Source organism: Heliangelus exortis, chromosome 3 (assembly GCF_036169615.1).
Source record: "Heliangelus exortis chromosome 3, bHelExo1.hap1, whole genome shotgun sequence".
Taxonomy (NCBI): domain Eukaryota; kingdom Metazoa; phylum Chordata; class Aves; order Apodiformes; family Trochilidae; genus Heliangelus; species Heliangelus exortis.
This window is the reverse complement of record NC_092424.1, coordinates 30,979,572-31,005,976: the sequence shown is the minus strand read 5'-3', so window position 1 is coordinate 31,005,976 and position 26,405 is coordinate 30,979,572. Positions and strand designations below refer to the sequence as shown.

The 26,405-nt window shown below is 40.2% G+C and overlaps 1 protein-coding gene across 1 annotated transcript in view; it reads left to right on the top strand.

Annotated features, from left to right (window-relative positions):
• ALK (ALK receptor tyrosine kinase) overlaps positions 1 to 26,405 on the top strand; it is a 319,245-nt gene that overhangs the window by 66,710 nt on the left and 226,130 nt on the right. Inside the window, exon 2 of the mRNA XM_071739847.1 lies at positions 16,059 to 16,178. Within this exon, the coding sequence (XP_071595948.1) occupies positions 16,059 to 16,178 (120 nt within the window). The remainder of the gene's footprint in view (positions 1 to 16,058; positions 16,179 to 26,405) is intronic.

Genomic DNA, 26,405 nt, shown 5'->3' with positions numbered 1-26,405 from the left:
TTGTTCTGCAAAGAAGCACCAAGAAGCTGTCTTTAAAACATTATAATGGTTCTATGTAATATACAAGACAACATATAAGACAGGTCCTATGTAATATGCAAAACATTCAGTATGTTCCCCAGATGCTTGGAAGGTGTGTTTCTGCACACCTGCCTCATACTACCCAGAGAAGCCAGAAAAGGTATCTGTAGGTAAAATATTTTGGTCTTGACGTGCTGGGATTCACAGAAGCTGAATTTTGCTTTTGTGCTTTCACTAAAGGAAAGCATTTGAGGTAGATTTTCTACCAAGCCATCAGAAGTCATAATTTTCTTAAAAGAAAACTCACCAGTCCTTTAAGTCATCTTGAAAATGTGCTATCTCTCACAATTCTTTTTATGGTCTTAGAGCAATTCAGGTTGGAAGGGAACACAGGAGGTCCCCAGTCAAGCCTCTTGCTCAAAGCAGGGCCAAAACTGAATTCAAATCAGGTTGCTGAGCAATTTAGTCCAGTCAGGATTTCAAATCCAAAAGACAGCACATCCTCTCTTGGCCTCTGTCCCACTGCTATGTCATTCTTACAGGCATTTTTTTCCCCCTCTCTGGTATCTAGTCAGAACCTTACCAACTCCAAGTTATTCCCATGTCTGTTCTCCCACTACACATCTGTGCCACAACCTCAAGTCCAGCTCTCAGTCACTGTCCCTGAGATACTGAGGGGGCTGCTGTGAGGTACCCCCAAGCCAGCCCTTCCCTGACGAAGCCCCAATCCCACAGTCTCTCCTCACAGGGCAAGCATTCCTGCCTTGACCAGCTTGGGGGTTTTCCTCCAGTTGTTTTTCTTGTACTGGGCGTTACAAATTGGATCCGGTGGTCTCATGATTGCTGAGTGAAGGGAATTAATCACTTCCATCAATTTACTGTCTATGATCTTGATACAACCTGGGATGCTGTTTGCCATTTTCACAGCCCTGCTTGCCCATGCCCAGCCTGCTGCACCCCTGGTCCCTTCCAGCAGAGCTTCTCCCTGGCCAGGCAGTACCTGTCCCCAGCTGCAGGACTTTGCATTTGTATTTGTTGGATTTCATGAGGTTCCCATTGGCTCCTCTCCATGGCCTGTCCTTATCCTTCTGGAGGGCAGCCCTGCCCTCTGGCATACCAGCTCTGCCTCTTAGCTTTGTTTAGTTGTAATCTAAATATTTGATTTTACAACAAAACATAGTCTAAATTGAAAAGCAAATCTAAGCACCATTGCCTTCTCTTCCTTCTCTGTGTAACTCCATTAATTTGCTGAATTTAGCATGAAAATTTTTTCAATGAGTTTAAGGAAATTCACTCATCTGAAAGCCTTTCCTGTCTTTTGTGTTTCCAGCAGTGAGTAAACTTACTGCTCTAGCTCCTTTAGATCATGTATACCTGCTGGATCATGACTTTCTCAGTTAAAAAGAGAAAAGGAAACAAGTGTTAAATTCCTCTCAAACATCACCATTTCAAGGATGAAGTTCCAAAGAATATTTATTCTACAAAAATTCTGGAAAAAATCAATACATTGACAGAGGAAACTTTATTTCTCTGATTCTCTGAGGATGCAGGCATTAGATTTTGTTCCACTTAGTATTTTTACTAGTTCTGTATTGCCTGGAGCTCAACCACTGGTAAGATACTGGTAGAGAGAATGCTTAAACCACACAGAGGATTTAAAGTCTTCTTTCAGTAAAGTATATCCCTAATGTTTAGCCAGCACATTGGAGAGTTACGTATTGGCAAAAGCTTTGGCTTTTGACCCCAAAATGGCTATGGATTATGCTGAATTTTGCTTTCATGCTGAACAGACCCTGAAAGATGGGAGCATGCTAAAATCATGAATGCCACAGCATCCTGATGAACTCCCCAAACAAATGTAATTCACTCCCAATCTTAAAATGTTATTCTAATCTAGAAAATGACTATTCAAAAAAGGTCTGTATTTAATCAATAGGATACCTCCCCATGTACATTCAGACACATATAAAATCTATTAGTGACAACATCATGGGTTTTATTGCTTTTTACTTCTATTAGCATTGCAGAACCAATTTAGCTTTGAGCAAGCTGGAATCTCCACCTTCCTACATTACATCCACAAAAAATGATAATAGCTGGCACAGCACAGAGACTCTTGGGCTCCTGAGTGCTCTCAGTAATGGCACTGTTAGCCCAGGCTTTGGTGAGTAACCCACCTTGACCACTGAAAGCACTGGGACAGCACAGCTTTTACTGAGACCATTTTTTCAGTGGGTAGTTTTTTTGCTACTATGTGCACTGTGCAAGGACAAGAGAAACCCATTTTAACTCACACTGTGTGGTAGTTGCAGGTTAGGAAATTATTGAAGTTTTCATTCTCCAGCTGCATACTCTTGCTGCATTAATATAAAGTCTCACTATAATATGGGTAACAACTGATTTCTGTGCAGTAGAGTTATGATATAATTGAAAAGGTATATTGAAAGATATATTGAAAGGTATAATTTGGACACTGACCTCTAACACCCACAAATCTCGATGGAAAAAGAGAACTCGTGTGCCTACAGCATTCTGATCTGTTTCTGTAGCTAATAAAGAATCTATAGTACTGGAAATGCAGCATTACCTAGAAGAGAATGGAACTCAAGGGGAGGGAAAAAAAAAAAAGAAAAAAATAAGTGCCAAACAGACAAACAGATTGCTCGGAATTTCATCTTAACTTTTTAAGATAATCTTGCTTATTTCATCCCAAATCAATTCTTATTGTCTGGTGTCAAGGTTTTACAGAAATAGACTTAAAGTAGGAGCTTGGATTTTGATTACAGCACTGTGATTGACCTTTCAGTAGTGATAGGTCTGTGATAAATCCTTTCTGGACTACAATATGAGACATCATGCTCTGTTACTGAATGTGAGCTAATACAGATCTCTTCAATTCAGGATTCAAGTCTGGATTCTGATTTTGCTCATCTTAGAAGTCAGGAGAGTTTGATTGAAAGGGTTTGATTTGGTTTCATTGGTAGTGGATGTAGGAAGCTTCCAGATCTAGCTGGTCATGGTGAAAGTGGCAGGTTAGGTGCTGCTGGAGACACAGAGGTCGGTGCAGGACAGACTGCATTTCAGAATAGGGAACAGAGCTTAGGGAAGGGAATTTCTTATGTTCCCACATAAAGCCCAGGATGCAATGTTCAGAAAGCAGAATGACTACTTGCAGAATAAAAACGAGCCAGGAAGTGAATTTGCAGCTCAGCCTGTCTGTACAAGGAGATAATAATGTTAATTCCTGTGAGTAGCAAGTTGGATTCTGAACAACCTTGTGTAAGCAGGTGTACTCCAGAGATAGCGAGGAGCAGAAAAACAGGCTAATTACTATTTTTAGCAATGCAGGAAGGGCAAACTGGGTAAGTTAGAACTATTTCCATGAAAGATGTTAGGTTGTGGGAGCACAAGCATCTGAGATAGCCATTACTAATTGAAAGCTCTGCATGAGCTAGACAGAGGCAGGTTTCATCTGCAGGAGAACAGACTCATTTCCTCCCTGTGAGAATCAGTCTGCTTCTATAGCCTACCATTTCTTTAATGTCCTTCAGGTGCTCCAGACCAAGCTTTGCCCTGGTGAGAGGCAGCTGGCTGCTCAATGCCCAGAGAGACCTCTCAGCAGACCCAATGCTGCACCTGGTAACAGCTCCGAGTCAAGAAATCAATTCTCTCTCTGTGGTATTAGAAACCCCAGGCCTCCTGTGCTCAGTCACAGGGCAGGCACAGGGATATAAAAAAACAAGAGAGCAGGAGAGAGCCTGTCCCTAGTACGTCTCTTGACTAGAGGAAGGGAGGGGAAGATATATTGGAAAACTGATGCCCTATTTCTGAAGACTGCTTCTAGCAGCCCAGAAAGAATGCCTATAGGACATAAATGAGCAAAATGCTGTAATGATTCTATGATTAATGGCATAGTGATACCTGAGGACAAGCTGGGGGGAAGGAGAGGATGCCCTTGGTATTAAAATATCTTATCAGGGCTCTTATTACTATCAGCATGTGGGATAAATGTCATCATGAAAGAGGACTCTGACCACCAAAATGTACTGGAGTTGCCTTGATGGCCAGATAGTAAAGTTAGTGATATTGTGGTGAAAACCTTCTTACTATGCTCCATTCTTTTGCATCATCTGGTCATCTTTGTGTAATTTAGAAACTCTGTAAAATTATTCATATCCCCTCGTTGCAAGCTGGCCCAGCAATTAAACTGAATGACAGATGCTCTCTAGTAATACCCCAAATCCTGATGGTTTCTGTGATTGCTTATGTTCTCACTGACAGAAGGATATTAGACAGGCCTTGGAAAAAGTTTATAAAACCAATTGCTTCAAAGGACTTCTCCCAGCTCGAAACCAGAAATTATGAAAAAGCTGAATGTTGTTGCCTCCCTGATAGGACACAAACAGTGGCTCCCTGCAGCTCCACACTTGCTGGATCAGTTTACTGCATTCAGTGATGGGCCAGCTGCTTTCACTGGAAGGCAGGTAAAGGTTGGACTACAGGCCAAATTTTTTTGCAAATCAAAGGACAATGTTTTTCATTTTGAAATTGTCTGCCAGTGTTATCGAGACAGGTTATGGACATAAGGAGCAGTGGCATCTTCCTGGTGGGAAATCAGTCTATTGTTCTAATCCCCAGTGTGTTGTGCTATATCTGGCATTCAACTCCCTCTCTGTCAATGAACATAAATACCCATCTGAAGTGTGTAGTCAACAGAGAATTTCTTTCATTTGAATTTTTTATGAGTTTACCATAGCTGTGATCATTCTGTTTAGCTCTTTACTAAATTTTCTGAAAGAAAATTTTATTCCAAACAGACTTCAGATTTGTTCTTGTTTATTCGTTCAATTTGTGAAACTGAAAGAGGGATCATGGAGTTTCCTGCAAAGCAGAAATTCAGATTGCTGCTTGGATCCAGCACCTATTCAGTACTATGGACGTTTGAAAGTCCAACTGGGGCTGAGCTGGAGTACAACACAGACACCAAACAAAATTTCACATGAGTTGAAATCTCTTTCCAGTAAATATTTGAGTAATTTCAAATTATTCATCAGCTGTGATCTGTCCATGAACAAATAGGCAACCAGTGCTGCATTTTACACTGTTCCTTGCAAATAGTTTGCTTCCACTGTGGCTGAGATATGTGTCATTAAGAAGCCAACTGCCCTTCTTAAACAGGCTTTTTACCACTGCCATAGTAAAAACTGTATCTGAGGAGTGGAACAATAGAGCTTAAGATAAATTGTATTTTGATAAACTTGCTTAGATATTTCTTCATAACAATATTTCCTTTTTTTTTTATCCAAGGAGTCCCAAGCCCAGTGAACAACATTACTTCCATTTTGGTAGCAGAAAAAACAAGGCAAAAGGAAAAACTACTAATTTTTCATAGATCCCAGTGCAGATCAGAATAGCTGGGGGTGGAATTAGCTCTCTCCACTTCACAAAGCAGTAACTTTGGGATAAGTTTGGTGGGTTTTTTATTTATAATGGGTAATAGTGCAGTGCTTATCACAAAAGGTGCCATGTAACTCAAAAATATTCAACTTGCCTGTTTCCATAGAGGACTTACAGTAGAGGTCTGTATAGTTCTCTTTTTCTAGATGCAGAAGATCAGGCATAGCAGTGGAAAAGTAGTGCAAGGCTCAGCAGTACTATCTTAGCCTTTTCTGTCCTCTCATAGTTTGGCACTCCTATAATCATCCCTTGATGATCTCCTTGATTATTGCTTGAGGACTGCTATTTGCAAGCACCTTATTCCTGGAGTACTTCTTGGAGAAAATCCATGGGAGAAAGCCTTCAAGAGTTGTCATCTGTCATGACAAGTTGCTTGTCCTGATGAGTCTTGTGCTGAGACCACATTATGATGACTGATGAGGCCATCTGGAGCAGTTAACTCAACCATTTGTAATCATCTCTCTTACAGACCATTGGGTAATCACTAGGAAATTCTTTTTGAACAGTGCAGGGTCTGGGGGCAAGAGAAGCAAAGTTATTTCTCTTTTGCAGAAAAGGCTGTTGCTAGACATGAACAGGAAAAAAATGAAAACCAGACATGAAGTACAAAATATCTTACTATCCTTCTAGATATTCCTGCAAGGGTGTTTGGGTTTATTTTTGTGTAGATTAAAGCTCTATCCACATACTATCTCTGTTCCACATGTGCAGATTTTCCCTCTCACAAAATTGAGTGAAGTCATTTGGCAGAGACAGGGCTGGCTTACTGGAAGTGGGAAAATCTGGGTACCTGGAAACAGTAAATGTTGTTTTCTATTCTAAACTTCGCTACCATTTTGCAAGATGAATTTGAGCAGATAATTTAATCCCATGGTTTCTTAGTATTGGTACAACTATGAGATACCTAATTCTGCAACAAATCCATCATGTCCAGTTTTTTCCATGTGGTTCATGTCTTCCACTAGCTCTTTTACAGTTCCATAAGGAAACATAAGTTTCAGATCCTTACGGGCTGACTTTTCAGCCCAGCCCTTCTCACCAATTTTGCCACATCTGAGGGAGACATCAGCAGTATGTAGTAATATATAACAGGGAAAACAGCAAGCTCCTCTTTTCTCTGATAGGCAGATAATAATAACCTGCCTCTTCCTACTCATCTTACACTGTCTCTGAGAATTTGGATGGTTGTCTTCATACCAGAAGCCCAATGGAAGGCTGAGTAGGACTTCACAGCAGCATGGAGATCTTCACATCAGCAGAGAGAACCTGGGCCATCCTGCCCCCCCCTACTTCCCCCAGTTCCCTTCCCTGAGCTGCAGTACAGTCTTTTCTATCACACAACAGAACCACTCTGGTGTCATCCAGCAGGAGACACTGGTGCAGCTGTATAGAGTAAAACTGTGCCACAGTGGTAAAAAGAAAATGAAACAAACAAGCAGGTTGCTTTACCTTAAGCAACATGAAATCTTGCACTGAAAATAGGCAATAAAAGCACATTGGCATCTTTCCCAGTAAAGGGAATATTAAGTAGTTTTTACTTTTATTGCCAAGACATCTGTGTTTTATATTGAAATAGTCATTTCACCCTGTTGGTATTTCTAGAAATAATGTAGCTTGCCTGCTAAAAACAAATGTCTAGTATTTTGTCTGGTACCAAAACACTGCACATTTGTTGCTATTCTGCAACACTATGTATTAACAGAAATGCTTGATGCAGAAAATAAATGGTTTTGGCTGTACGAACTGCAGGAAATTCATAACTGTCACTGCTTCACAATTTTGTACATATGTAGGGCTTCCTATAATTTCTCAAAGGTTTCACTGTATCTTTTGATACAACAGGCATAGTTTTAAAGTTTCTTCTTCTAAAATGCCATCCTTGGATTAAAAGCTTTCAGAATTGTAATTCCATATATTTAAGCTGGAAAAAGCCACTGAAGCTTCAATGACCTTTCTAAAAGTAAAAACATTTCCGTCTGTCTGCGTGGAACACTCGAAGCACTGTTTCTATGGGAGGCATCATTTGAAGATTTCTGCGTCTTCTGTACAAGAAATCTCCAGTTTTTACCTAAAGTACCTGCATTTTATTTTCTTTGTGGCCTGTGTTAAATGTGAAGGGGTGGGGATGTCTGATTTTTTAAGAGCCCCTAGCTTGTATATCCATATGTGAGAGCACTATTGTGCCTTCTGCCAACATTATCTTTCACATTCACTTGTGCAGTAAGTACAGAATTTCCCTTCTTTCAATTACTATTATTGCTTCTGTGAAAGCAGCAATACTGATAATAATGTGGAAAAAAGACATGTCACTGCTGTTGCTTTCTTGTAAACAACCAGTATTTACTGGCCAACATTGGCAGCTGGTATTGTTGGATGGTTCCAGGCAGCAAAACATGGGCTGTTTATGCCTGAGGTGGGCTTATGCCAGGTGGTAGATGACTGACTGCTTCGGACAGCAGCTCTTTGAGCTGAAAGGATGGTGCACGTGTCCAAAAATCCTCTTTCACAAAGAAAGGGATATGTTGCAGTAGTATCAAATACAAGGAATGTGAGTTCTGGGGGAAATCTGAATAAGTCAGCTGGAATGAAGTAGACACTTTCCAAATTAACTCAGGCTGAACTGGGACCTTTACATTTTCTCTTGTGTCTACATTAACTTTGTTTCCTCTCCATCCCCCATCCAAGTTCAGTGCTGCAGTACACCACAAAGACTCAAATCTGAACAAAAAACCCCCTTCAAATAATTATTCCCCAGCATTTAAAAGTTTAAGTAATTTTGCATGTTTCTTTGTCCACTGAGACTTAAGAAATACTGTCAAAAATAAGAGCATAGAATACTATACCTTGAAAAAAAAAAAAGAGACAGACCAAAAGGCAAATGGCTGAGAAAAATATGAGCTTTTATTAAAATTCACAGGGATTACAGACCACTGAGTTTCTAAACCTCTTCAGTTTGTTGAAATGGTAACAGTGGTAACTGGATGTGTAAGTTCATATCCTCATTCTGGTTTTAAGTGTATATAGAGCAAGAGGTTGTTTCTGGGTTTGCTTCTTTTTCCTTAATCCCACTACATAAAATTATGAAGCAAGTGTGCAAATCTGATGAGGGACTCCAGCTGAGTGCATATGTTAAATATGGGAGCAGCTATATAGAAACCCAAGGTAAAGACACTGTATGGTTTGAAGTCAGGACTTGTAATGAATTATTAAAACAGTGTCAAAACAACTATTTTTTTTTTTCATTGAAAGCCTGACCACTATGCTTCTAGACATTGTTAGCTGGGTATAAATCAAGGGAAAATTTGTGTAGTGGATTAATCTGACACATGCCAACAATGGGCACTGAGAATATGTGGGATCAGGGCCCCAGTTGTAAGATGATAATCATACTGGTATGACATGTATACTGGTATAGCAATAATATTGGCAAGGAACTGCTCTGAAGTCTGAAGTGGAAAACTCTGTAACAGAGGGGCCAGGATACTTTAGGGAGCTGTGAAGATGGCATTGGAAGGGCTCCTGATGGCTGTGACTGGAGGAACTCTCTAATGTCAACACACATGGATTAAAGTTTACTACTCCCTCTCAGTTGTTTTGTTGGAGGTTTTTCTAAGGTACAGTGGACAAATACCACAGGCAACAGTGGAAGGATCATTTTATTTTTACAAGCACAGAAAATACTCAGAACATCTTAAGCCTGAAGTATTTTAGTGGGCCTGAGTAGAAAGGCTACCAACCAGTTCTACAGACTTTATCTTGTGCTTTTATGCTGTCTGCAGTGTTTGGAGGTTTGTCTGTGCTGCAGAAAACATCTGGACAAAATGGCTTCTTGTTTTCACTGGATGCCTGGTCAGTAATTCATATTCATTAGTAATCAGTCTAATGACAAGAACAAATATTGACCTGTGCTGAAATACCACAGCCCCACAAAGGCACTACCCCAACGCTCCTTTTCCAGTTGTGATGCTAGAATACCTAAAAGCTGCTACATTACACAAGCATCTAAAATTTAGAATATGTGTTTGTACATGGAGCTGTGCTGCCAAAAGGTCTTTTCTCTTCTGTTTAGCAAAGCTGCAGGCTGGGCAAGCCAGAGAAGTGCAGCCCTAGGGTTGAGAACAGTTCAGCCACTCATCTTCAATCCTTCACTTTATGGTGCCCACAGAGCTGCTTAATTGTGCTATAAAAGATTCTTACAGCAAAGATCAGTCTACTGCTGGATTTTTTTAAAGGTTTGGTGTACACAGGCAGGTGAGTAACAACTCTGAGCCATTCCTAGTCTGGTCTGTAATTGAGACCCTGAGCTCTTTATCAGTAATTCAATGCCTCTTAGTGGTGTCTTACTGGGAAGGTCGACAACAGCTACGTACGTAGCATCAGAGATGCAGTGATGTGCTCTAGATGGCAGTATATTTTTAAACTATATTAGTTCAGCTGGGTAGAACATCAGCTTGAACAATTTAATATTTTGGGGGTTTGGGGGCTTTTGTTTGCTTTTTTCTTTTTTTTTTTTTATTTATCTTTGCATGCCACCTGTTTTAAAAAGAAATTTTTAAAAGTTTAGATTTTACAATATATATATAGATTTTAAAATATACATGTAGATTTCAAATAAAAGTAGCAAAGAAAATATTGTTTTCCCCTGTGTTTTTAACAGGAAATTGTAGATTTTTTTTTTTTTCTTTCCTGTAAGGAGCAGCAACACAAAATACTTTGTTAATATTTTCCTGAGCAATGCCTTGGTAGAGTTGTAATTTAGGTGTTTCACACTCCACAAGCCTTCCAGTCTTGTCAGACCACATCCCCCAGATGTAGCACAGAGTCCCTGCATCAGTAAATGTCCACAGGATGTGATAGGGAGAGGAGCTGCCTGGTTGACAGAAAAGAATGGGGCTGTAGGGTAACTAGATACTGATTGAATTAGTCAGTTTTGAGGCATTTGGATTTTTTCAATCAAAAGTTAATATTCTCTGTGAAAAGGAGATGGAAAAAAATGTACATTGCTAACAAAAAGGAGTTAAAAGAAAGTTTTAAATAAGCCTTACAAAGGCAAAACCCGAAACAAAACAACTGTAGTAAGGGTCAGAAGGATAACACAGCTGTTGAGTTAAATACAGTTTTATTAGTGACACATATTTCATGTACATGAAGTGTGCACTATTTCCAAATCTTCTCATCAAGCACCTGCCAGTCAATGCTGTTGATCACTCCTATTCCTTGTGCACTATGTCTCTGCTACAGCCCACTAGATGCACGTTTCTTTTCCACAGCAATCCAGTGCAGGTTTGGTCACATACATTCTATCATTTATTTGCACTGATAGGCTTTCAGTACAACAAAAAATAATTGTAACATAATGCATTATTAAATGCTTTTCAAATGAAAAAGATAACCTTGACAGACTTTCAGCGAACATTTTCATACTTTAGAAATGGTTTGTAAAAAGAAACCCTGGAGTATATCCATCCATTAGTGTAAATAAAGCTCTCCAACTTTCAGGGTGAGAATCTGTGTGGAATGAACTTGCCCTTTGCCTTGTTCTCCAGCTCATTATAAACAGAATTTGAATTTTGCTTCTAAATGTCATTTACACAGTGATTTTTTTTATGAGCATAGCAGCTGAGTCTATGGATTATTCAAAAAGCATTTACTTGGGCTGTTTGTTGGTTTTGGTGCTGCTTGGTCACTGTGGTATAACATGTTCTTTGTGCTTTCATGGATGACTGAGTATGTTTGTAGATTTGAAAAGATGAAAAATGGAAGTTTCCAAGAGGCTGTATGAGCACTGTTAGTGTGATCATAAGGATCAGTTGTGAATTTGAGAGCTTATGGGGAATTCTCAGGTAATATTTTTTTCATTTTTCACCTGATTGCATCCTTTTACCCCCCAAAACCTGAAACCAAGAACTTTTGTGGAGCCAGGAGTTGAGGAATCCCTCATCAGAGACCTCAGAGACAGATGCTTTCAGCTAGACAGAGGCAAGCCTTAACAATTTGCTGGTCAAAGCCAGTGAGGACTTCATAAATGCCAGGGTCCTGAATGCTCTTTTGTAAGATGGAGATCTGCCACTTCCCAGAATGGGAAAACCTAACTGTAAAATCCTTTCTGTGGAATATTTCTACCTTTTACTTAAATCTGGAATAACCTTTTTTTGAAAATGTCAGGCTTGCCCAGAGACTGGAAAAATTCCAATTTAACCGAGGCTGCTTCTAAACACATCACTATAATATTTGCTAATTAGTGTATTGATTGCTCTTATAAACCAAAGCCACAAATACCACTAATGTTGATTTCTGATTTCCACACAATGAAATATTAATGATTTTGAGATATTTTTCCAGATGTAGGTATAGCTGAAGATAATTTTTTGTCTCAGTTACTAACTTCCTTACACATCTGTTGCAACTCAGATTTGTAACCTCAGATTCACTACTAATTTACAGAGCAGTAACAAGAACTTGTCTCCCCAAGCATAAAGATATTACATTGCCTACATTGGTTCTCAGTATGTTTTTAGTATTTTTGTTGGAAAACGTTTTCTATCCTGTTCTGCTGCTAGGACACAAGTTTTATAAGGATCATCTCTGAGAAACTGGAAATAATGTGGCTTAGCAAAGTGAGAAATCTTATCCATTAAGCAATGAAGTAATATCCAAAGGCAGTAATAAGCAATATTTCATTACATGTAGTTCCACTTTTTGGTTAAAAAGGAAAGGGTTGATTTGATAAAAATTCAATTACGTTTTTGCACTCCATGAAACCTTAGAAAACTAGATGGGACTTGCTGGGGATATTTCTTCCAGAAAACATGAAGAAGGAAGGAAATTCTGTTTGCTTTAAAATGACCCAAGTAGATAACTTTCATTGTTGTTCTGTTTTTATGTGAACAAGCAGGGTTATTCTACTGAAGAGGTATTTTTCATCAAAATAATAAATAAGTATTTTATTTAATGAATTTGTGGCCTTGAGGCTTGACTTCAGTACACATAAACCATTTTCTATTTTTTTAACAAAACTCTTGGTGAGATGAATGAATTTCACATCCCCTAAGGAGATTCCTTTGCACAACTTTATAAACAGAAATGTCAAATGTTCTCTTCAGGTGCATGTCTCTAGCTGTGATGGAATACTTTGTGTGAGGATTTGGCCCTGGATATTCCTTTAGACAGAAATATCAAAGAAAACTCTGTTGTACCTTGCCATACTTCTGGCTGCTAAAAATGGAGCTGTCAACTTCCATTATTTTTTTTAAAGGTTAGATTTACTGTTTGACAAGTGACTAAGTACATGATACAAACAACTGGAATGGAAGGCTAGCATTTTTAAGAAGAAGGAGTCAAAATTTCCTCTGTGCTTTTTTGCTTCACTCTTACCTGTTTTGGAGAAGGGAAAAAACTTTATTTTGAAAAATGGTTGTAGTGTAGGTTACATCCTCCCTGCACAAGAAGCCTTTGTTTAGCCAATATAGTCTTGCAGTTACCTTTCTGGACATAGAATACCCTGGAGGTGGAAAAGGAAAGCTCTCTCTTCACTGTGAAATCAAATCATTCCTCACCGTGAAGAGTAGCCTCTTGGCTATACAAAAACCTTTTACCCAGAATCTTTCTGTGAAGATAATTTAATTGGGAAAGATTAATAACTTCTGATACAATCTTCTTGTCTTCAAGTTCAGACCAATAGCCCAAGCAAGTAATCTGAGATGAAGTTCCAAAATTAATCCTAATGAATGTAAGAAAAAAGGAATTCTTAGGTTAAAATGAATGTAACTGAATCCTTTTTGTTATTCAAAAATAAGAGTAGAACTTTCAAATTTTTCTTACCTCTTAGGCACCTCTTGCTGCTGAGAGAGAGGAGATTCAGGTGCCTAGACAACAGCCCTGTCTTCTCTGCTCAGATGTTCACCTTGGTTTTTTTAGCTCAATTTATCATATGTATTGATGACAGAGGGAACACATCCACTTAGATGAGTCTGAAAGTAGAGACAACTCCTGAGGAATGCCACATGGAGAGCATTACAATTGGCAGAGGCATTTTGATGAAGGTGAGGGTTGCCAGGGAATTTGGATTACTGCAGCTGATTTTTGTGTTACTGACTCCCAGATGAGGCTGTTTAGGGTAGTAGCAGTGATTTAATTTTGGGCTCAGGAGCAGCAGTGATAGGGAGAGAAATGCATGGTGGGACTTCATCTCAGATGATCTTAGCATTGGAACAGAAAAGGGGAGCAAGGGAGTTTTTCAGGTTTGTGGGAAGTTTTCATAGAATTTTGACCCCACAGTGACAGCTAAATGCGTGACAGCTGCATTTGTTTAGGTCTGCTGGGGTAGAGAGTACCCCAAGTTCTTATCTGTGGGAGATTTTTGATATGTGTTGAGGATATTAATTCATTCCTCATTTTGGGGAGTCACTGGGCACAGATGTTGGTCAATTGACATCTTACATCAGGCAAAACACAAACTGCTTTTAAAAATAGCTCATTTCAGGAACTCATTTTGATAAATATTATTCTTTATTTTATATTAGTATCAAAGTGAAGCACATTTGTAGGGAAAAATCTGCTTTTAGCAACTATTTTAACTATCGTAACAAAATCTGATGATATTTTCCACAACCAGCCATGCCAGGGGCTACTGGAAGATTTGTCAACTGTGTCTTGATTATAGAAAGAAAAAGCTAATAGAAAGGTGAGCCCTTAGTTACCTATCACTTCATCACTTACACTTGAAGGTAGAACACTAGGCCTGATATCCACCCTCATAAATCACTGGCCTCATCTTCTGTGTCACTACATTTCAGACAACAATAAGGCTATTTAGTTATTGCTGCATAGCTTAGCATAGGAACCAGGTTTAATTGAGCTATTAGGGTTATTAAATTTCTTGCCACTCTAGAATGGCTTACAATATAGCATGAAGTCCACTTATCTTGAAGATTATTGCTCTAAATAAGAGCTAAGAGTTACAGGTCTTCCATAAGAATGTGTTGTTTTTATCCTGGTTTTGCTATCATTACTTGGTTTACAGTAGTGTGCTAAAAATGAGATTGCACTGAGAACAAGAGAGTGCTCAACTAACACTTGGTATTTAAGCTTCTAACAAGTCTCTCTCTGAAATTTTAAAGTTTTTCTTCAGTGGAGGTGGAAAGCAGAGCTAAGCAGAGCTTTAACAGAATCAAAGCAGTGTTTTCCCCAAGGCTTCAGCCATTTACATTGTTTACTTTTATCCTCTTAAATGTATCTTTTATTATCCATTACTGTTTATCCGTTCAAGAGGGCATTTCTTCAGCACTCTGAATTAAGTATTACTCTAAGTTAGTTAATTCCTATTGTTACAGAAGGCTTTACCAAACTTTTATTGGAAGGCATTATTGTTTTGCTCTTATTACAGTGTTGCACCAAACAAAAAGAATTCAAGTTAGCAACTGTAGCATTCTTGACCAAAATATTATATAATAGATAAAAATAAGTATATATTTTCTTTCTGACCAACAAATTCTTATGGCTTTTCTGAGAAATCAGAACATACCAGCAATCCAGGGGTTTATTTTCTTCCATCGAACAAACCTTCACAGAATCACAGAATGTTTTTGGTTGGAAGAGACCTTCAAGATCATCCAGTCCAACCTTGGCCCAACACTGTAAGCTCACCACTAAACCATGTCCCTGAGGACCAGGACCAGGTCCAGGTCCACATGCCATTTAAATATGTCCAGGGATGGTGAGTCCACCACTGCCCTGGGCAGAGTATTCCAATATTTGACAAACTCTTCAGTGAAAAAATGATTCCTAATACCCAGCCTAAACCTCCTCTGGCAACACAAGTTCCAAAACTTCCTATCACATGTTTTGCTTGTTTGTATTTTTACAATGTTAAATCCTACCTTTCTCCTTAGGACAGGGAAAAAAAAAAAAAGGGGGGGGGGGGGGGAAGAGACTACTCAGGATCCTGTCATCTTCAGACAATCCACCTTAAACATTCACAGGGAAAATCTGTGCTTCCAAACTGATGAAGTTCTGCTTTGCTCATTGCCTTTGTATGTTATTTCAGATACTTTTTCTCTTTGCACCTCCAATATGATTGTAGTCTTGCAGAGTTAGCTCAGGTTTGTATGGATCTTCACCTGTTCTGGGTTGCTGTAATATTCAAAAACTGAATCATTTGAGGTGCATTAGGTGCTTGAACAGAGCTGGGTACACATCTGCCTGTTCCATGTATGAGATCTTCACATGATAAAAAAACTTTAAAACAACAAATTGAGGGACTAAGAGGTCAAAGAGAACGTAGAATCTATGTGAGATTCAAGTCCACAGTTTTTCTAAGTGATTATAATTTTGCTATATAAAGGAATTTATCTACCATGTCTCTGCATACACATGTAAGAGGAAGAAAAAACTGAACAAGAAGTAGTTGAATACTGGTGTTTATTGCATATGGTTGATAAAGCTGTTTAACATCTTAGTGCTTGGTTTGCAGTCTACAAACTACTGTGTCATGCATAATGTTTTTTGTCTTTGTTTTTTCTTTTTTTTTTTTTTTTTTTTTGTTGTTGTTGTGTTTTTTTGTTTTTGTTTTTTATTGAAAGGTCTGAGCACTTCCAATCTCCCAGCAAGCAACCCTCTTGTTCCCTCTGGTTACTCTGCTTGGAACTTGACTTGGGTCATGAGAGATACATCCCCTTTCTTCACCCATAGAGGATGGCACAGTGAGTGGCATTTCTATGTTATCCTCAAGAGGCTATAACTAACTGTCTAAGGCTATTGGTGTAATACTGGAGCAAAGCAATGTAAGTCAAATGATTCATGATAAAATATCCATACTGTCAGCCCCTGAGGGCACTAATAAGACTTACTGTCCCTTACCAGTTAACTCTGGGACTTCTACACAGCCATGGGCCCAGGAGCCCCATTTCAGCCCAACCTCAGGTCAAGCTATTGTCCCTACATGGCCTTGTGGCCAATCACCATCTCAATGAAGCTGCCTGGTGACCTTGGTTGGCCCAGTTTGCCCTCATCCCTGAACAGTGTCCCAGACTGTAAATATTAGGGCACTGTGCTGGAATCCAGGGATATTATACACAGAAGAGCTGTATACCAAACTTTTTTTTTTTTTTTGCCACCTTCTTTCATAACTCCCATCCCATTCAAAATCTGGGAATGTGTTTTCATCTGTTCTCTGGTTTAATGATAGCCATTCCACTGTGAAATACTATGGTTGTAGTTAAGAGCAGAACACATAAGGCAATATCTGATATGTAATCCAGAAAGTGACTGAAGTAGAATATATCTACTGTATATCTACTACCAGTCTCTATGAGAGGAGATAAGGTGCTGAGAGGCTAATAAGATTTACTCACCCCAAGCCTGTAATTATCTGCTTGAGGGAAATATTTGACCTAGCTATATGAAGGAGTCCCATATTTCTTTAAATTTATGTTGCAGCTTTTTATGTGTGCAATATATATTATTTTCACTGGCACACAATATCTGCTTCTAGCTGTTGTATGTGCTTGAATGATGAGGACACACCAATTTCATTTTGGAAGGGGCAGTAGTACAATCTTTTTTCCCTCACTTGGCTTTCTCAGAAGTTGCAAGAATGATTTTGAATTTATCCTTTATTACTTCTTTCTAAACTTTTTCAGTTTCTCAGTAATACCATTTGGAGGGAAGGCTTTGTTCTTAAAACCTAAAAGCATTGATTCCATCTGACAGCATCACATGGAGATAAATGAACAACATCTAAGCAAAAATGATTTATTATTATTTTAGCTGGTTGCACAAGACTGAATTCTCCCATATTCCTACCATCTGTTTTGCAAGGAAAGGCAGGAATTTGATGAGGTGCTGCACAAAATACAATCTTCACCCAGGAAAAGTCTAAATTGTTTTTCTCCCCCAGCTGGTATAATTCAGGACACATACTTTGAAACTTGGAGAATCTTGAAAAAGGACTGGTACAACTTGTTTTTTCTAGCTTTGCACTTTAACATTTCCAAAAGTTGGCAGAAACCCCTTTAAACCCCCCTTTTTTTTTTTTTTTTTTTTTTGAGGGTAGCAGTAGCCCTCAAAGCCACTCATTTCAGACTGGAACACCACACAGCATCTGCTACTTCACACATGCAGTGTGCAGAGGACTAGGGTGGGTACATGGAACAGAGACTGTAAGCATAGCCCAAGCCTAAAAGGGCAGATCTTAAAAACTTCTCTCTATTCCTCTGCATATCTGCAGCTTATATGTACCTGAATTAGTAAACTTCTCAGAGATCTAAATTTCTGTCCAGAGATGGATGATGGGGATGGAGGCTGCCTTTCAGCAGCTGATGATTGGATCAAGGTCTAACAGCAGAAGGTCACAAAGGGACTCAGCAGAACAAAGTAGAAGACAAAGTTAGAGCATCAAAGCTTTAGGAGGTCCTTGTTCCAGGACCACCCCTGCCTTCTGATTAAATTGTTAATCCAAAATAACACAATAAATAATTAGCAGAAATAAGGTCCAGCAGTCCTTTGCTACTGGAGTGTTTTCCTCCTCTGTCACAAGTTTTCCTCGCTGCTCCCAGCATGACTAAGATTACAGAGTGCTCTGTAAAACATCTATCAAAACTGTTTGCCTAATCATCTGGTGGGACACATCTCATTAAGTGGCTGACATTGGTAGGTTGGGGAAATATTAGTTATCTTAATTACTTTTTTCCATATTCTGCTATTGGAAAAATCTCTTTGATTGAAAGGCTCAGTAAATTGAAATGTAGGGTCCCTCATCCTCTGCCAGACTAAGTTCCCTGCTTTCACTCTGAATTAAAAATTCTGATGGACAGCCTCTAGTAGTTCATAGAATCATAAAATGCTTTGGGTTGATAGTGACCTTAAAAACCATCTAGTTCCAGCCCCCCTGCGTGGGCATGGAGACCTCCCACTAGGCCAGGTTGCTTAAAGCCCCATCCAACCTGCCTTTAGACACTCCCAGTGATGGGGCCTCCACAGCTTTTTCAGGCAGCTTGTTCCAGTGTCTTACTAACCTCACAGTGAAGAATTTCTTTCTCATATTTGATCTAAAGCCACCATCTTTCAACTTAGAGCCATTACTCCTTCTACTATCACTACATGACCTTGTGAAAAGTCCTCCCCAGCTTTCTTGCAGGCCCCCACAGGTCCTAGAAGGCTGCTGTAAGGTGTCCCCAGAGCCTTCTCTTATCCAGGCTGAACAACCCCAACTCTCTCACCCTGTCTTCACAGGAGAGGTGCTCCAGAATTCTGATCATCTTCATGACCCTCCTCTGGACTCGCTCCAATAGCTCCTGTGTTGGGGGCTCCAGAACTGGACACGTACTCCAGGTGGGGTCTCGGGAGAGCAGGGTAGTGATGTGTGGAAACAAACTTTACAACTCATGAAAGGTTACAAAGCAGATGTATTTATTACAGTGCAGGGTGCGAGGCAGATACCTCCTTTCCAAGCTCACACACTGCAGCTAAGTGCAAGCAACTATTTATTACCCATAGTTATACATATGTTGTACTGAAGCATGCATATACATACGAGAAGCAAGGTTATTAAAATCAGCTATTAACATAAATCTCCATCCCTCTCTGCATGCACACTCTCCCCCAGTAACTGTGAGTCTGGGTTTTCTCTAAGCTTGTCAGGGTTTTCTCTAAGCTTGTCAGAGCTTTCTCTGAGCTCATCAGCAGCACCTCCTGGTAGTCCTTTCAGTAAATCAGAGTTATCCTGCCTGGCCACATTCTTCCTGGCAACATCCCATTGTTTCATGTCAGAAAGCAGTCTCCAGGGCAAGTAGGGCTGGACCATTGCTGTCTCAATCTACAGGATTGCTGGTTGATAATTTCAGGGTTAGTCATTCATCCAAGAGGACAAAGCAGAGTTTTATTTCAATACCTTCCTATACTAAAATAACGTAGTACATTAAATTTAATAAAGAATGTTTTACATCCACCACTAGTGTCCAATCTAAACCTCCCCTGGCACAACTTGAAGCCATTTTCTCTTATTCTGACGTCTTAGAAAGTTTAAACTTTTTTAAAAGTAGAGGGGGCAAATCACATCCCTTTATCTGCTGTTAAGCTTCTCATCACCATCACCCCAAAGTCCTCCTCAGGGCTGTTTTAGATCTCCACTGTCTGTATTTGTGTTTGAGATTGCCCTGACTCAGGTGCTTGATCTTGTTGAACTTCATGGAGGTCAGTTCATGCAGTTCATTGCCCACCTCTCCAGCCTCTCAAAGTCCCTTTCGATGGCATCCCTAGGAAACAGAAGATGGCTTTTGCTTTTCAGCTCTTAATGTGCTGCCATGCTATCTGTGCATCTCTTTGCCAGATCCTTTCAGCAGCTGCTGAACTCCTTGGCTCTTCTGAAACAGTTTTGTGCAAGGCACTGTATTACTTCTCTCAAGCTGTGTCAGATTTCTGCAATGTAGTTTACAGATTCTTTCCACCAAACCCGACTCCCCACAGAAGTTTGGTGGTTTGGATTTCAAAGTTAACTGGAGCTGAAGCTCGTGGGGAAATGTCGTGTGTCGAAACACGGACTCAGTAACTTTTCCAGACCAAGACAGAAGTTTTTTAACCTGCAGGTCCTATTTCTAATCTTGCCCTTCTCCCCCAGGGTCCTTCCCCCTTTTCGCCCCCCCCTACCTGTCTTGCTATTTTTCCACAGCTTTCCAGTGATTTTCCATCTTCCCTTTGTTAGGCAAAGTAGCTTCCTTTGCTCGTTCCTTTCTTATCAGTTTACATTATTAAAACTTTTGACAGGGAAATTGTGGATTTGGCTACCAAAAGATGAGAGTGCTTTAAAATGTTTTCGGAACTGTTATTCACATCTTTGATTTAATAGGTTCTAAAAGCATAATCCAAAGGATGGCCTCTATTAACAACTTCTTAATAATTTCAATTAGCTGTGTCTTCAGAAAACTAATTTGACTGAATTAAGTTTGCTAAAAGAAAAATAAAAGTGCATTGGACTAGTCTTACCGTGAAATAATATAGGGTCATTCTCACTGCATATTTGATGCTTAGTGTCACAGCAGCAAGGTGTCACACTACTGAATTTTTCCTCTGGTAGGTTGTGTGCAACTTGTTGAATTCAAGTAATTGTGTGCATGCATTCAAAATACTGTTTCACTCATGTGAGTTACATACCAGATAGATAGTACTGACATGAAACTTAATGAGTCTAAACATTAAACAAAAGAGAAGATTAGAGAAAAAGGGCACTAGCCAGACAATTTTTTAATTCGCTTACTCGTTTTATAGAATCATCATAGAATCATAGAATTGGCTGGGTTGGAAGGGACCTCAGAGATCATCAAGTCCAACCCTTGATCCACTACCACTGCAGTTACCAGACCATGGCACTGAGTGCCACATCCAGTCTCTTTTTAAATATCTCCAGGGATGGAGAATCCACCACTTCCCGGGGCAGCCCATTCCAATGTCTGATCACCCTCTCAGTAAAGAAATTCTTTCTAATGTCCAACCTAAACCTCTCCTGGCACAACTTAAGACCGTGCCCTCTTGTCTTGTCTAAATCTCTTGTCTTGTCTTGTCTAAATCTACAAGAAATCAGACTATATACTGATATTTTCAGAATGATAAAGCTGTCACAGCTCTTAGCTCAGCATCACATAATGAGATACATGGTTAAGAACTAATTGTTACAGTGAGTTCCTGTTTGGAAGGTGAGATAATGTCAGGAGAGGAATAAGGTGAATTTTGTCCTAGAGGAAAAAGTAATCAATTTTTTCTTAGTAAAAATACTTCAAAAGTGGTATGCTACCTGAATGCAAAAATATCCTTTTTTCAATCTTAGAAGTACTCTGACATAGTTTTGGAAATAGTCTTATGAATATAGTAGGGGAAAACTTCAATTAACATCAGTTATTCACATCAGCATAATAGGACTGCTCCATATAAAACAGTAGATGCTGTTACCCCATAAATATATATATATATACACAAGACTTCTTGTTTAACAATTAGATGTTATTTTTGCCATGTGCAATGGTGCTGAAATCCAAGGGGAGGAAAATAATGGGAAAAACAGAATCTGCCTGGCTAAACTCAAGGCTTGAAGGCTGTGCTAAGCAAGAAAGAAAAAAAAGAAATCTTATTAGGGAGAAATCTTTACTTTCTTTCAAGTTATTATTTTCCTTATATACTCTTTCATCTGTAGATAATGTGCCAATGAAAACTCAATCTTTTTTCAATAATAAAATAATGTACATTAAGACAACAAATGTCTTTTCTCCCTGTCTCTCAAGTATTCATTTTCTCTAGAGATCCCCCAGACTTCATGCAAGAGCCCCCTTGTATGAATTGTCAAAACATGACAGTTAATCCAACCACAGTTTTGTGCCAACTGGGGCAAGTTTTCTAACCATGAGTGCTGGTAGGTACTTCAGTCTTTGGGCCTAAACTGGCATTAGAAATACACTTCCATTTGTTGTTTTTGCTGCGTGCATGGGACACTTGGTGAACAAATATTTCTTGTGTGGAGAATGAGCTCTATCACTGCTTAGAGCAGGAGAATGAAAATGAGAGCTGTTGATGGTGGTTCTCCCCACACCTCCTCCTTGCAGCTCTCTTGAGTCTTGAAAGACTGTGCTTATAATTGATTGATGAAGGAATCCTGTCTCTCTTCTTTGTAGCTTGATTTCCACTGAAGAATGCAGCTGTCAAAGATTTTTGTGATGCAGTTCCTTGTGCATACAGAGGAGCTGGGTAGAGATCAAGTATAAGCTGTCATTTTAAAGATTCTCTTAACAAATAAATGAATGGTTGTGTTATTGCCATTTTCTCTAAGCAGTGCCCCATTCAGCTAGAGCTCCATACCCAAAGGATTAATTTAAATGCTTCTGGCATTAGAAGGAGGGCCCTGGGCTTCCCAGGGGCAAAGGCAGCTCACCCTGCACAGCCGGGGGGGGGGAGGGATTCTCTCTTTCCTAGGGAGCAGGTGAAGCTATGGCTACTGTGGGTACTGCTCCTCTAAAACTTTATTTCTTCAGAAGGCAGTGTAATTTTAACAGCCCCTCAGGAGGTTTTGCATTTAAGGTGGTGATGAAGGGCTGAGCAGTGCTGGTGCAGCCAGCTCTGACCCTGCTTGGCAGGCAGCGCATCCCCAGGGTGCCCTCACCAACAACATGCCAGGGAGACCAGGAAGACAGATGGCACTGAAATCTTCCATGCATGCAGTGAGTTTTAGTGAGCCCTCAGAGGCATGCACCTGTGTGGGCAAACAGGGTGGGACCCTGGAGGTCTGCCTTCCCTGAGCCCAACCTGGACACTTACCATCATTCTCCATATGCTGGTTGGCTGAAAGGACACATCCCTGCCCCACTGGTGAGGGTCCAGCTGCCTCTTCCTGCTCCAGTGGTTGGGTCTGATTGGGGCTCTGTGCCAGGTTTAGTCCATGGGTCCTCTGGGGTAGCATGTGGGTGAGGCTGGGTGGGTGCTGTGCAGGGGAGGGGGCCCCCAGGACTTATCAGCTCTGAAGGAGCATCAGTAAACTCAAAGTAGAGGGAGAATACGTGACCTCTTGCTGGTACAGAGGAAGGTGATGAGCTAAGTTACACTAAGTAGCTTTAAAATAAAAGGAAGTCCTTAATGAACACAGGCCATGTCTCAGAGCAGGGAGAGGAGTGGTCTGCTGCTGTTCAGCTCCTCTCCTCAACACTTCACTTGCATGTGAATGAGGAACATTTGGTAGGATGGACCCCAAAGCTATGCTGTACAGAGCAATGCCTTGGGGCTACTCTAGTGCCTCCCTTCCTCACCTCCCCTCTCATGCACTGACAGCTCCTGGAGTGGTACCCAAATACCCAACAATTACTGTTGGTGCAGGCATTTGCTAGGAATAGTAAGACTTGGAGCACCTGAGAGTGATTTATGTGTCATACTGTCCCTTAAAATGTGTCAATTTGCCCATTTTCGGTGCTGAGCAGTGGAAGGAAGTAGGGGAAAATCTCTCTTTAGGCTTTCTTTCTCAGCAAGAACAAGGCAGTTAAACCTTGTTTTTCCTCTTTTAATTTGCAGGAACACTGACATGTTTTCCCTTTCCTCTTGTTTGTTTTTTGTTTTTTTTCCCGTGCCTTTCCATCCCGTGATGAATTTGCTCATTTTAAATTGCTGCTGTACCTCCAGTTTCACAGTAGAAAGGTTGCACTAGGCATCCATCTGGGGAGTTTCACTCCTTCCTTGTGCCTTGGAAGAGGCAATGTTCTCTTCCAAGGGTCTGGTCTGTATTTGATTTTCCTTCTTCCACAAGGTCCTCCAGGGTGTTCAGCAGATTGCTGAGCTGACAGCCAGAGAGCACAGGCTCCTGTTTATGCTCCATTTTCAGAGAGCAATACTTATCACTGCAGGCTTCTTTGCATCACCCCACATGTGTAACCCCACGTTGGTAGACAGAAATTCAAAAGGGCCTGATGAGGCAATTGAAACCCTTAAATTGAATGCCCTGTGTCCTTTTCTATCCAGAGGGAATGGGGAAGGCTTTAGCAGCTGGCTCTGTCCTTAGGATTAATAACTGGAAAATCAATTTGTCATTTCCCTGCCATAAATTAAAAGCTTATATGCCTTATAACACGAGTATAATAGAGGTTAGTGGGTATTGATGGAGGTGTCAAAGTTTACCCAGCAGAACACACCTCTACTGTACAATTTAAATTAGATCTCATCCACAAGGAATATCAGTCAATATTTGTATAAAAAAAGAAATCCTGAGCAAGAATATTTTATCTGTTTCTACTCTGCTGCTGTGACTGTTGCTGCTGGAGGTAGTATGTTCTCAAGGGAGCTCGTGGTCCTGTTTTGATCAGTGTAAGAGACCTCTATATTGTGCATTTGTGTCTGTACAGTAATGTTTTTTCCATCTTTTCTGGATGATCTTTCAGGGTCCCATCCAATCCCTAACCTTCTGTGATTCTGTGATAATGGCAGGTGATTTGTGTCAGCAATTCAAATATTGCTGAGGTTCTGTATTTGCAAATAAGATTTTTATGATTTCTACCAAAAGAAGCACAGACAGCCCATTGATGGAGGTGATTCTCCCCCTCTGCTCTGCTCTTGTGAGAGCCCACCTAGAGTACTGTGTCCAGTTCTGGAGTCCCCCATATAAGAAGGACATGGACCTCCTGGAATGTGTCCAGAGGAGAGCTACTGAAATGATCAGAGAGCTGGAGCACCCTCCCTATGAAGACAGGCTGAGGAAGTTGGGGTTGTTCATCCCAGAGAAAAGGAGGCTTCGATGTGACCTTAGCAGGGGTAGGGCTTTTTTACATGGGTGTGTAGTGAGAGAACAAGGGGAAATGGTTTAAAACTCAAAGAGGGGAGACTTAGGTTAGACTAGAATTAAAGAATTAAATTCTTTCCTGTGAGGGTGGTGAGACACTGGAACAGGTTCTCCAAGGAAGCTGTGGCTGCCCCCTCCCTGGAAGTGTTCAAGGCCAGGTTGGATGGGGCTTTGAGCAACCTGGTCTAGTGGGAGGTGTCTCTGCCCATGCAGGGGGGTTGGAACTAAATGATCTTTAAGGTCCTTTCCAACCCAAACCATTCTGTGATTCTATGGTTCTGTGATTCTATGGTCTTATAGCACCTAACACAACAAGAGCAGATATCAGTCAAAAGAAAAGTGTGTGTGGTGTATAACACTTTTTAAATGAAGCTTATTACATTGTCAGTAGTGAAAAACATTGTCAAAGAAGGAAAACCTGAGGGCAGGAAGCTAGACTTGGAGGGCTGGCTGCTGTTTGCATAGGCTTTGCAGTGTTGCAGCAGATAGAATTTCTTGGTAATAATTTCTTTGTACTGAATGTGATAGTAAGACTGAAATTTGTGTCTGATACAAGATTAATTTAAATGAGCCTGTGAACAGTGCAGATATTTCAGTGATGTGGGGGACTATCAAGTTCTGTTAAAGATGCAATATTTTCATTAAATCACGGACAGTCACAGATGTAAGATCCAACTGGTCTCCTCCTCTTTCTGGGAATAACCTGTTGTAAAGGCTTGACCATGACATGTCAGATCCTGTACACTTCAAGGCTATTCTTTGCAAGAGAAGAAAATGGTATTGCTACTGGCCTTTTTTCTTTTACTTTCCCCACTTTGTGCAGAGGTGTTAGTTGTCTGCAGGAGTCACAAGACTGAATGCAATGACTGTTTCTTAATCACATACCCCAGTTAAGTTGTCCCAGTTGTAGGTCAGAGGCCTGTTGTGCTAATGGCTCCACAGCTGACTGATGCTCTTCTGAGCAGGATGCTCTGGGAAGTGAGACTGAACAGGGTTGCTGAGGGGGCTATCAAGTGCTTGTAGGCACCATAATCAGAGTGTCAGGGGTCGAGGGCTGGAGGTAGAGAATGAGATCCTTGAGGATGTCCATGAAAGGTTTCTCTTCTTGGGTGTAAGGGAGCTCAAAAGGCTTCTGTTCCCAGCAGCTGGACGGGTGAATCAAATAGTGACTGCTGGAAAGCTCATGAAAATTTGATAGACTGATGGAGGAGAAAAGCCTATGAAGAATGAGATAGTTGATTTTAAATTATTCCTGTTGTCATGCATTGTCCTTGGCCTGAGCTTTCATTTCCATTGTCCCATGGGTTCTTCCAAAAAAGTGTTTGCATGAGCTCTGTTTCTCTCCCTCCCCCCCTTTTTTGGATAGTGCCTTGAAGCACGTACTATGCAAGGTATTCCTGGCAAATAAATTATACAACAATGATGATATCTCTTCTGTAGCATATAGTTGTGTGTTTCATTGCTTTTTCATCTATTTGGGCTTCAAGACAAAGGATAATAGACTAACACTTTATAGAGTTAAAAAATTACTTGTTTTTCTGTTTTTCTTAAAGAACACCTAAGAGACTGGAGATAAGTGGAGTGTGCTTCATATATCATGAAATTTATATTGATAGCATAGAGGTCTGAA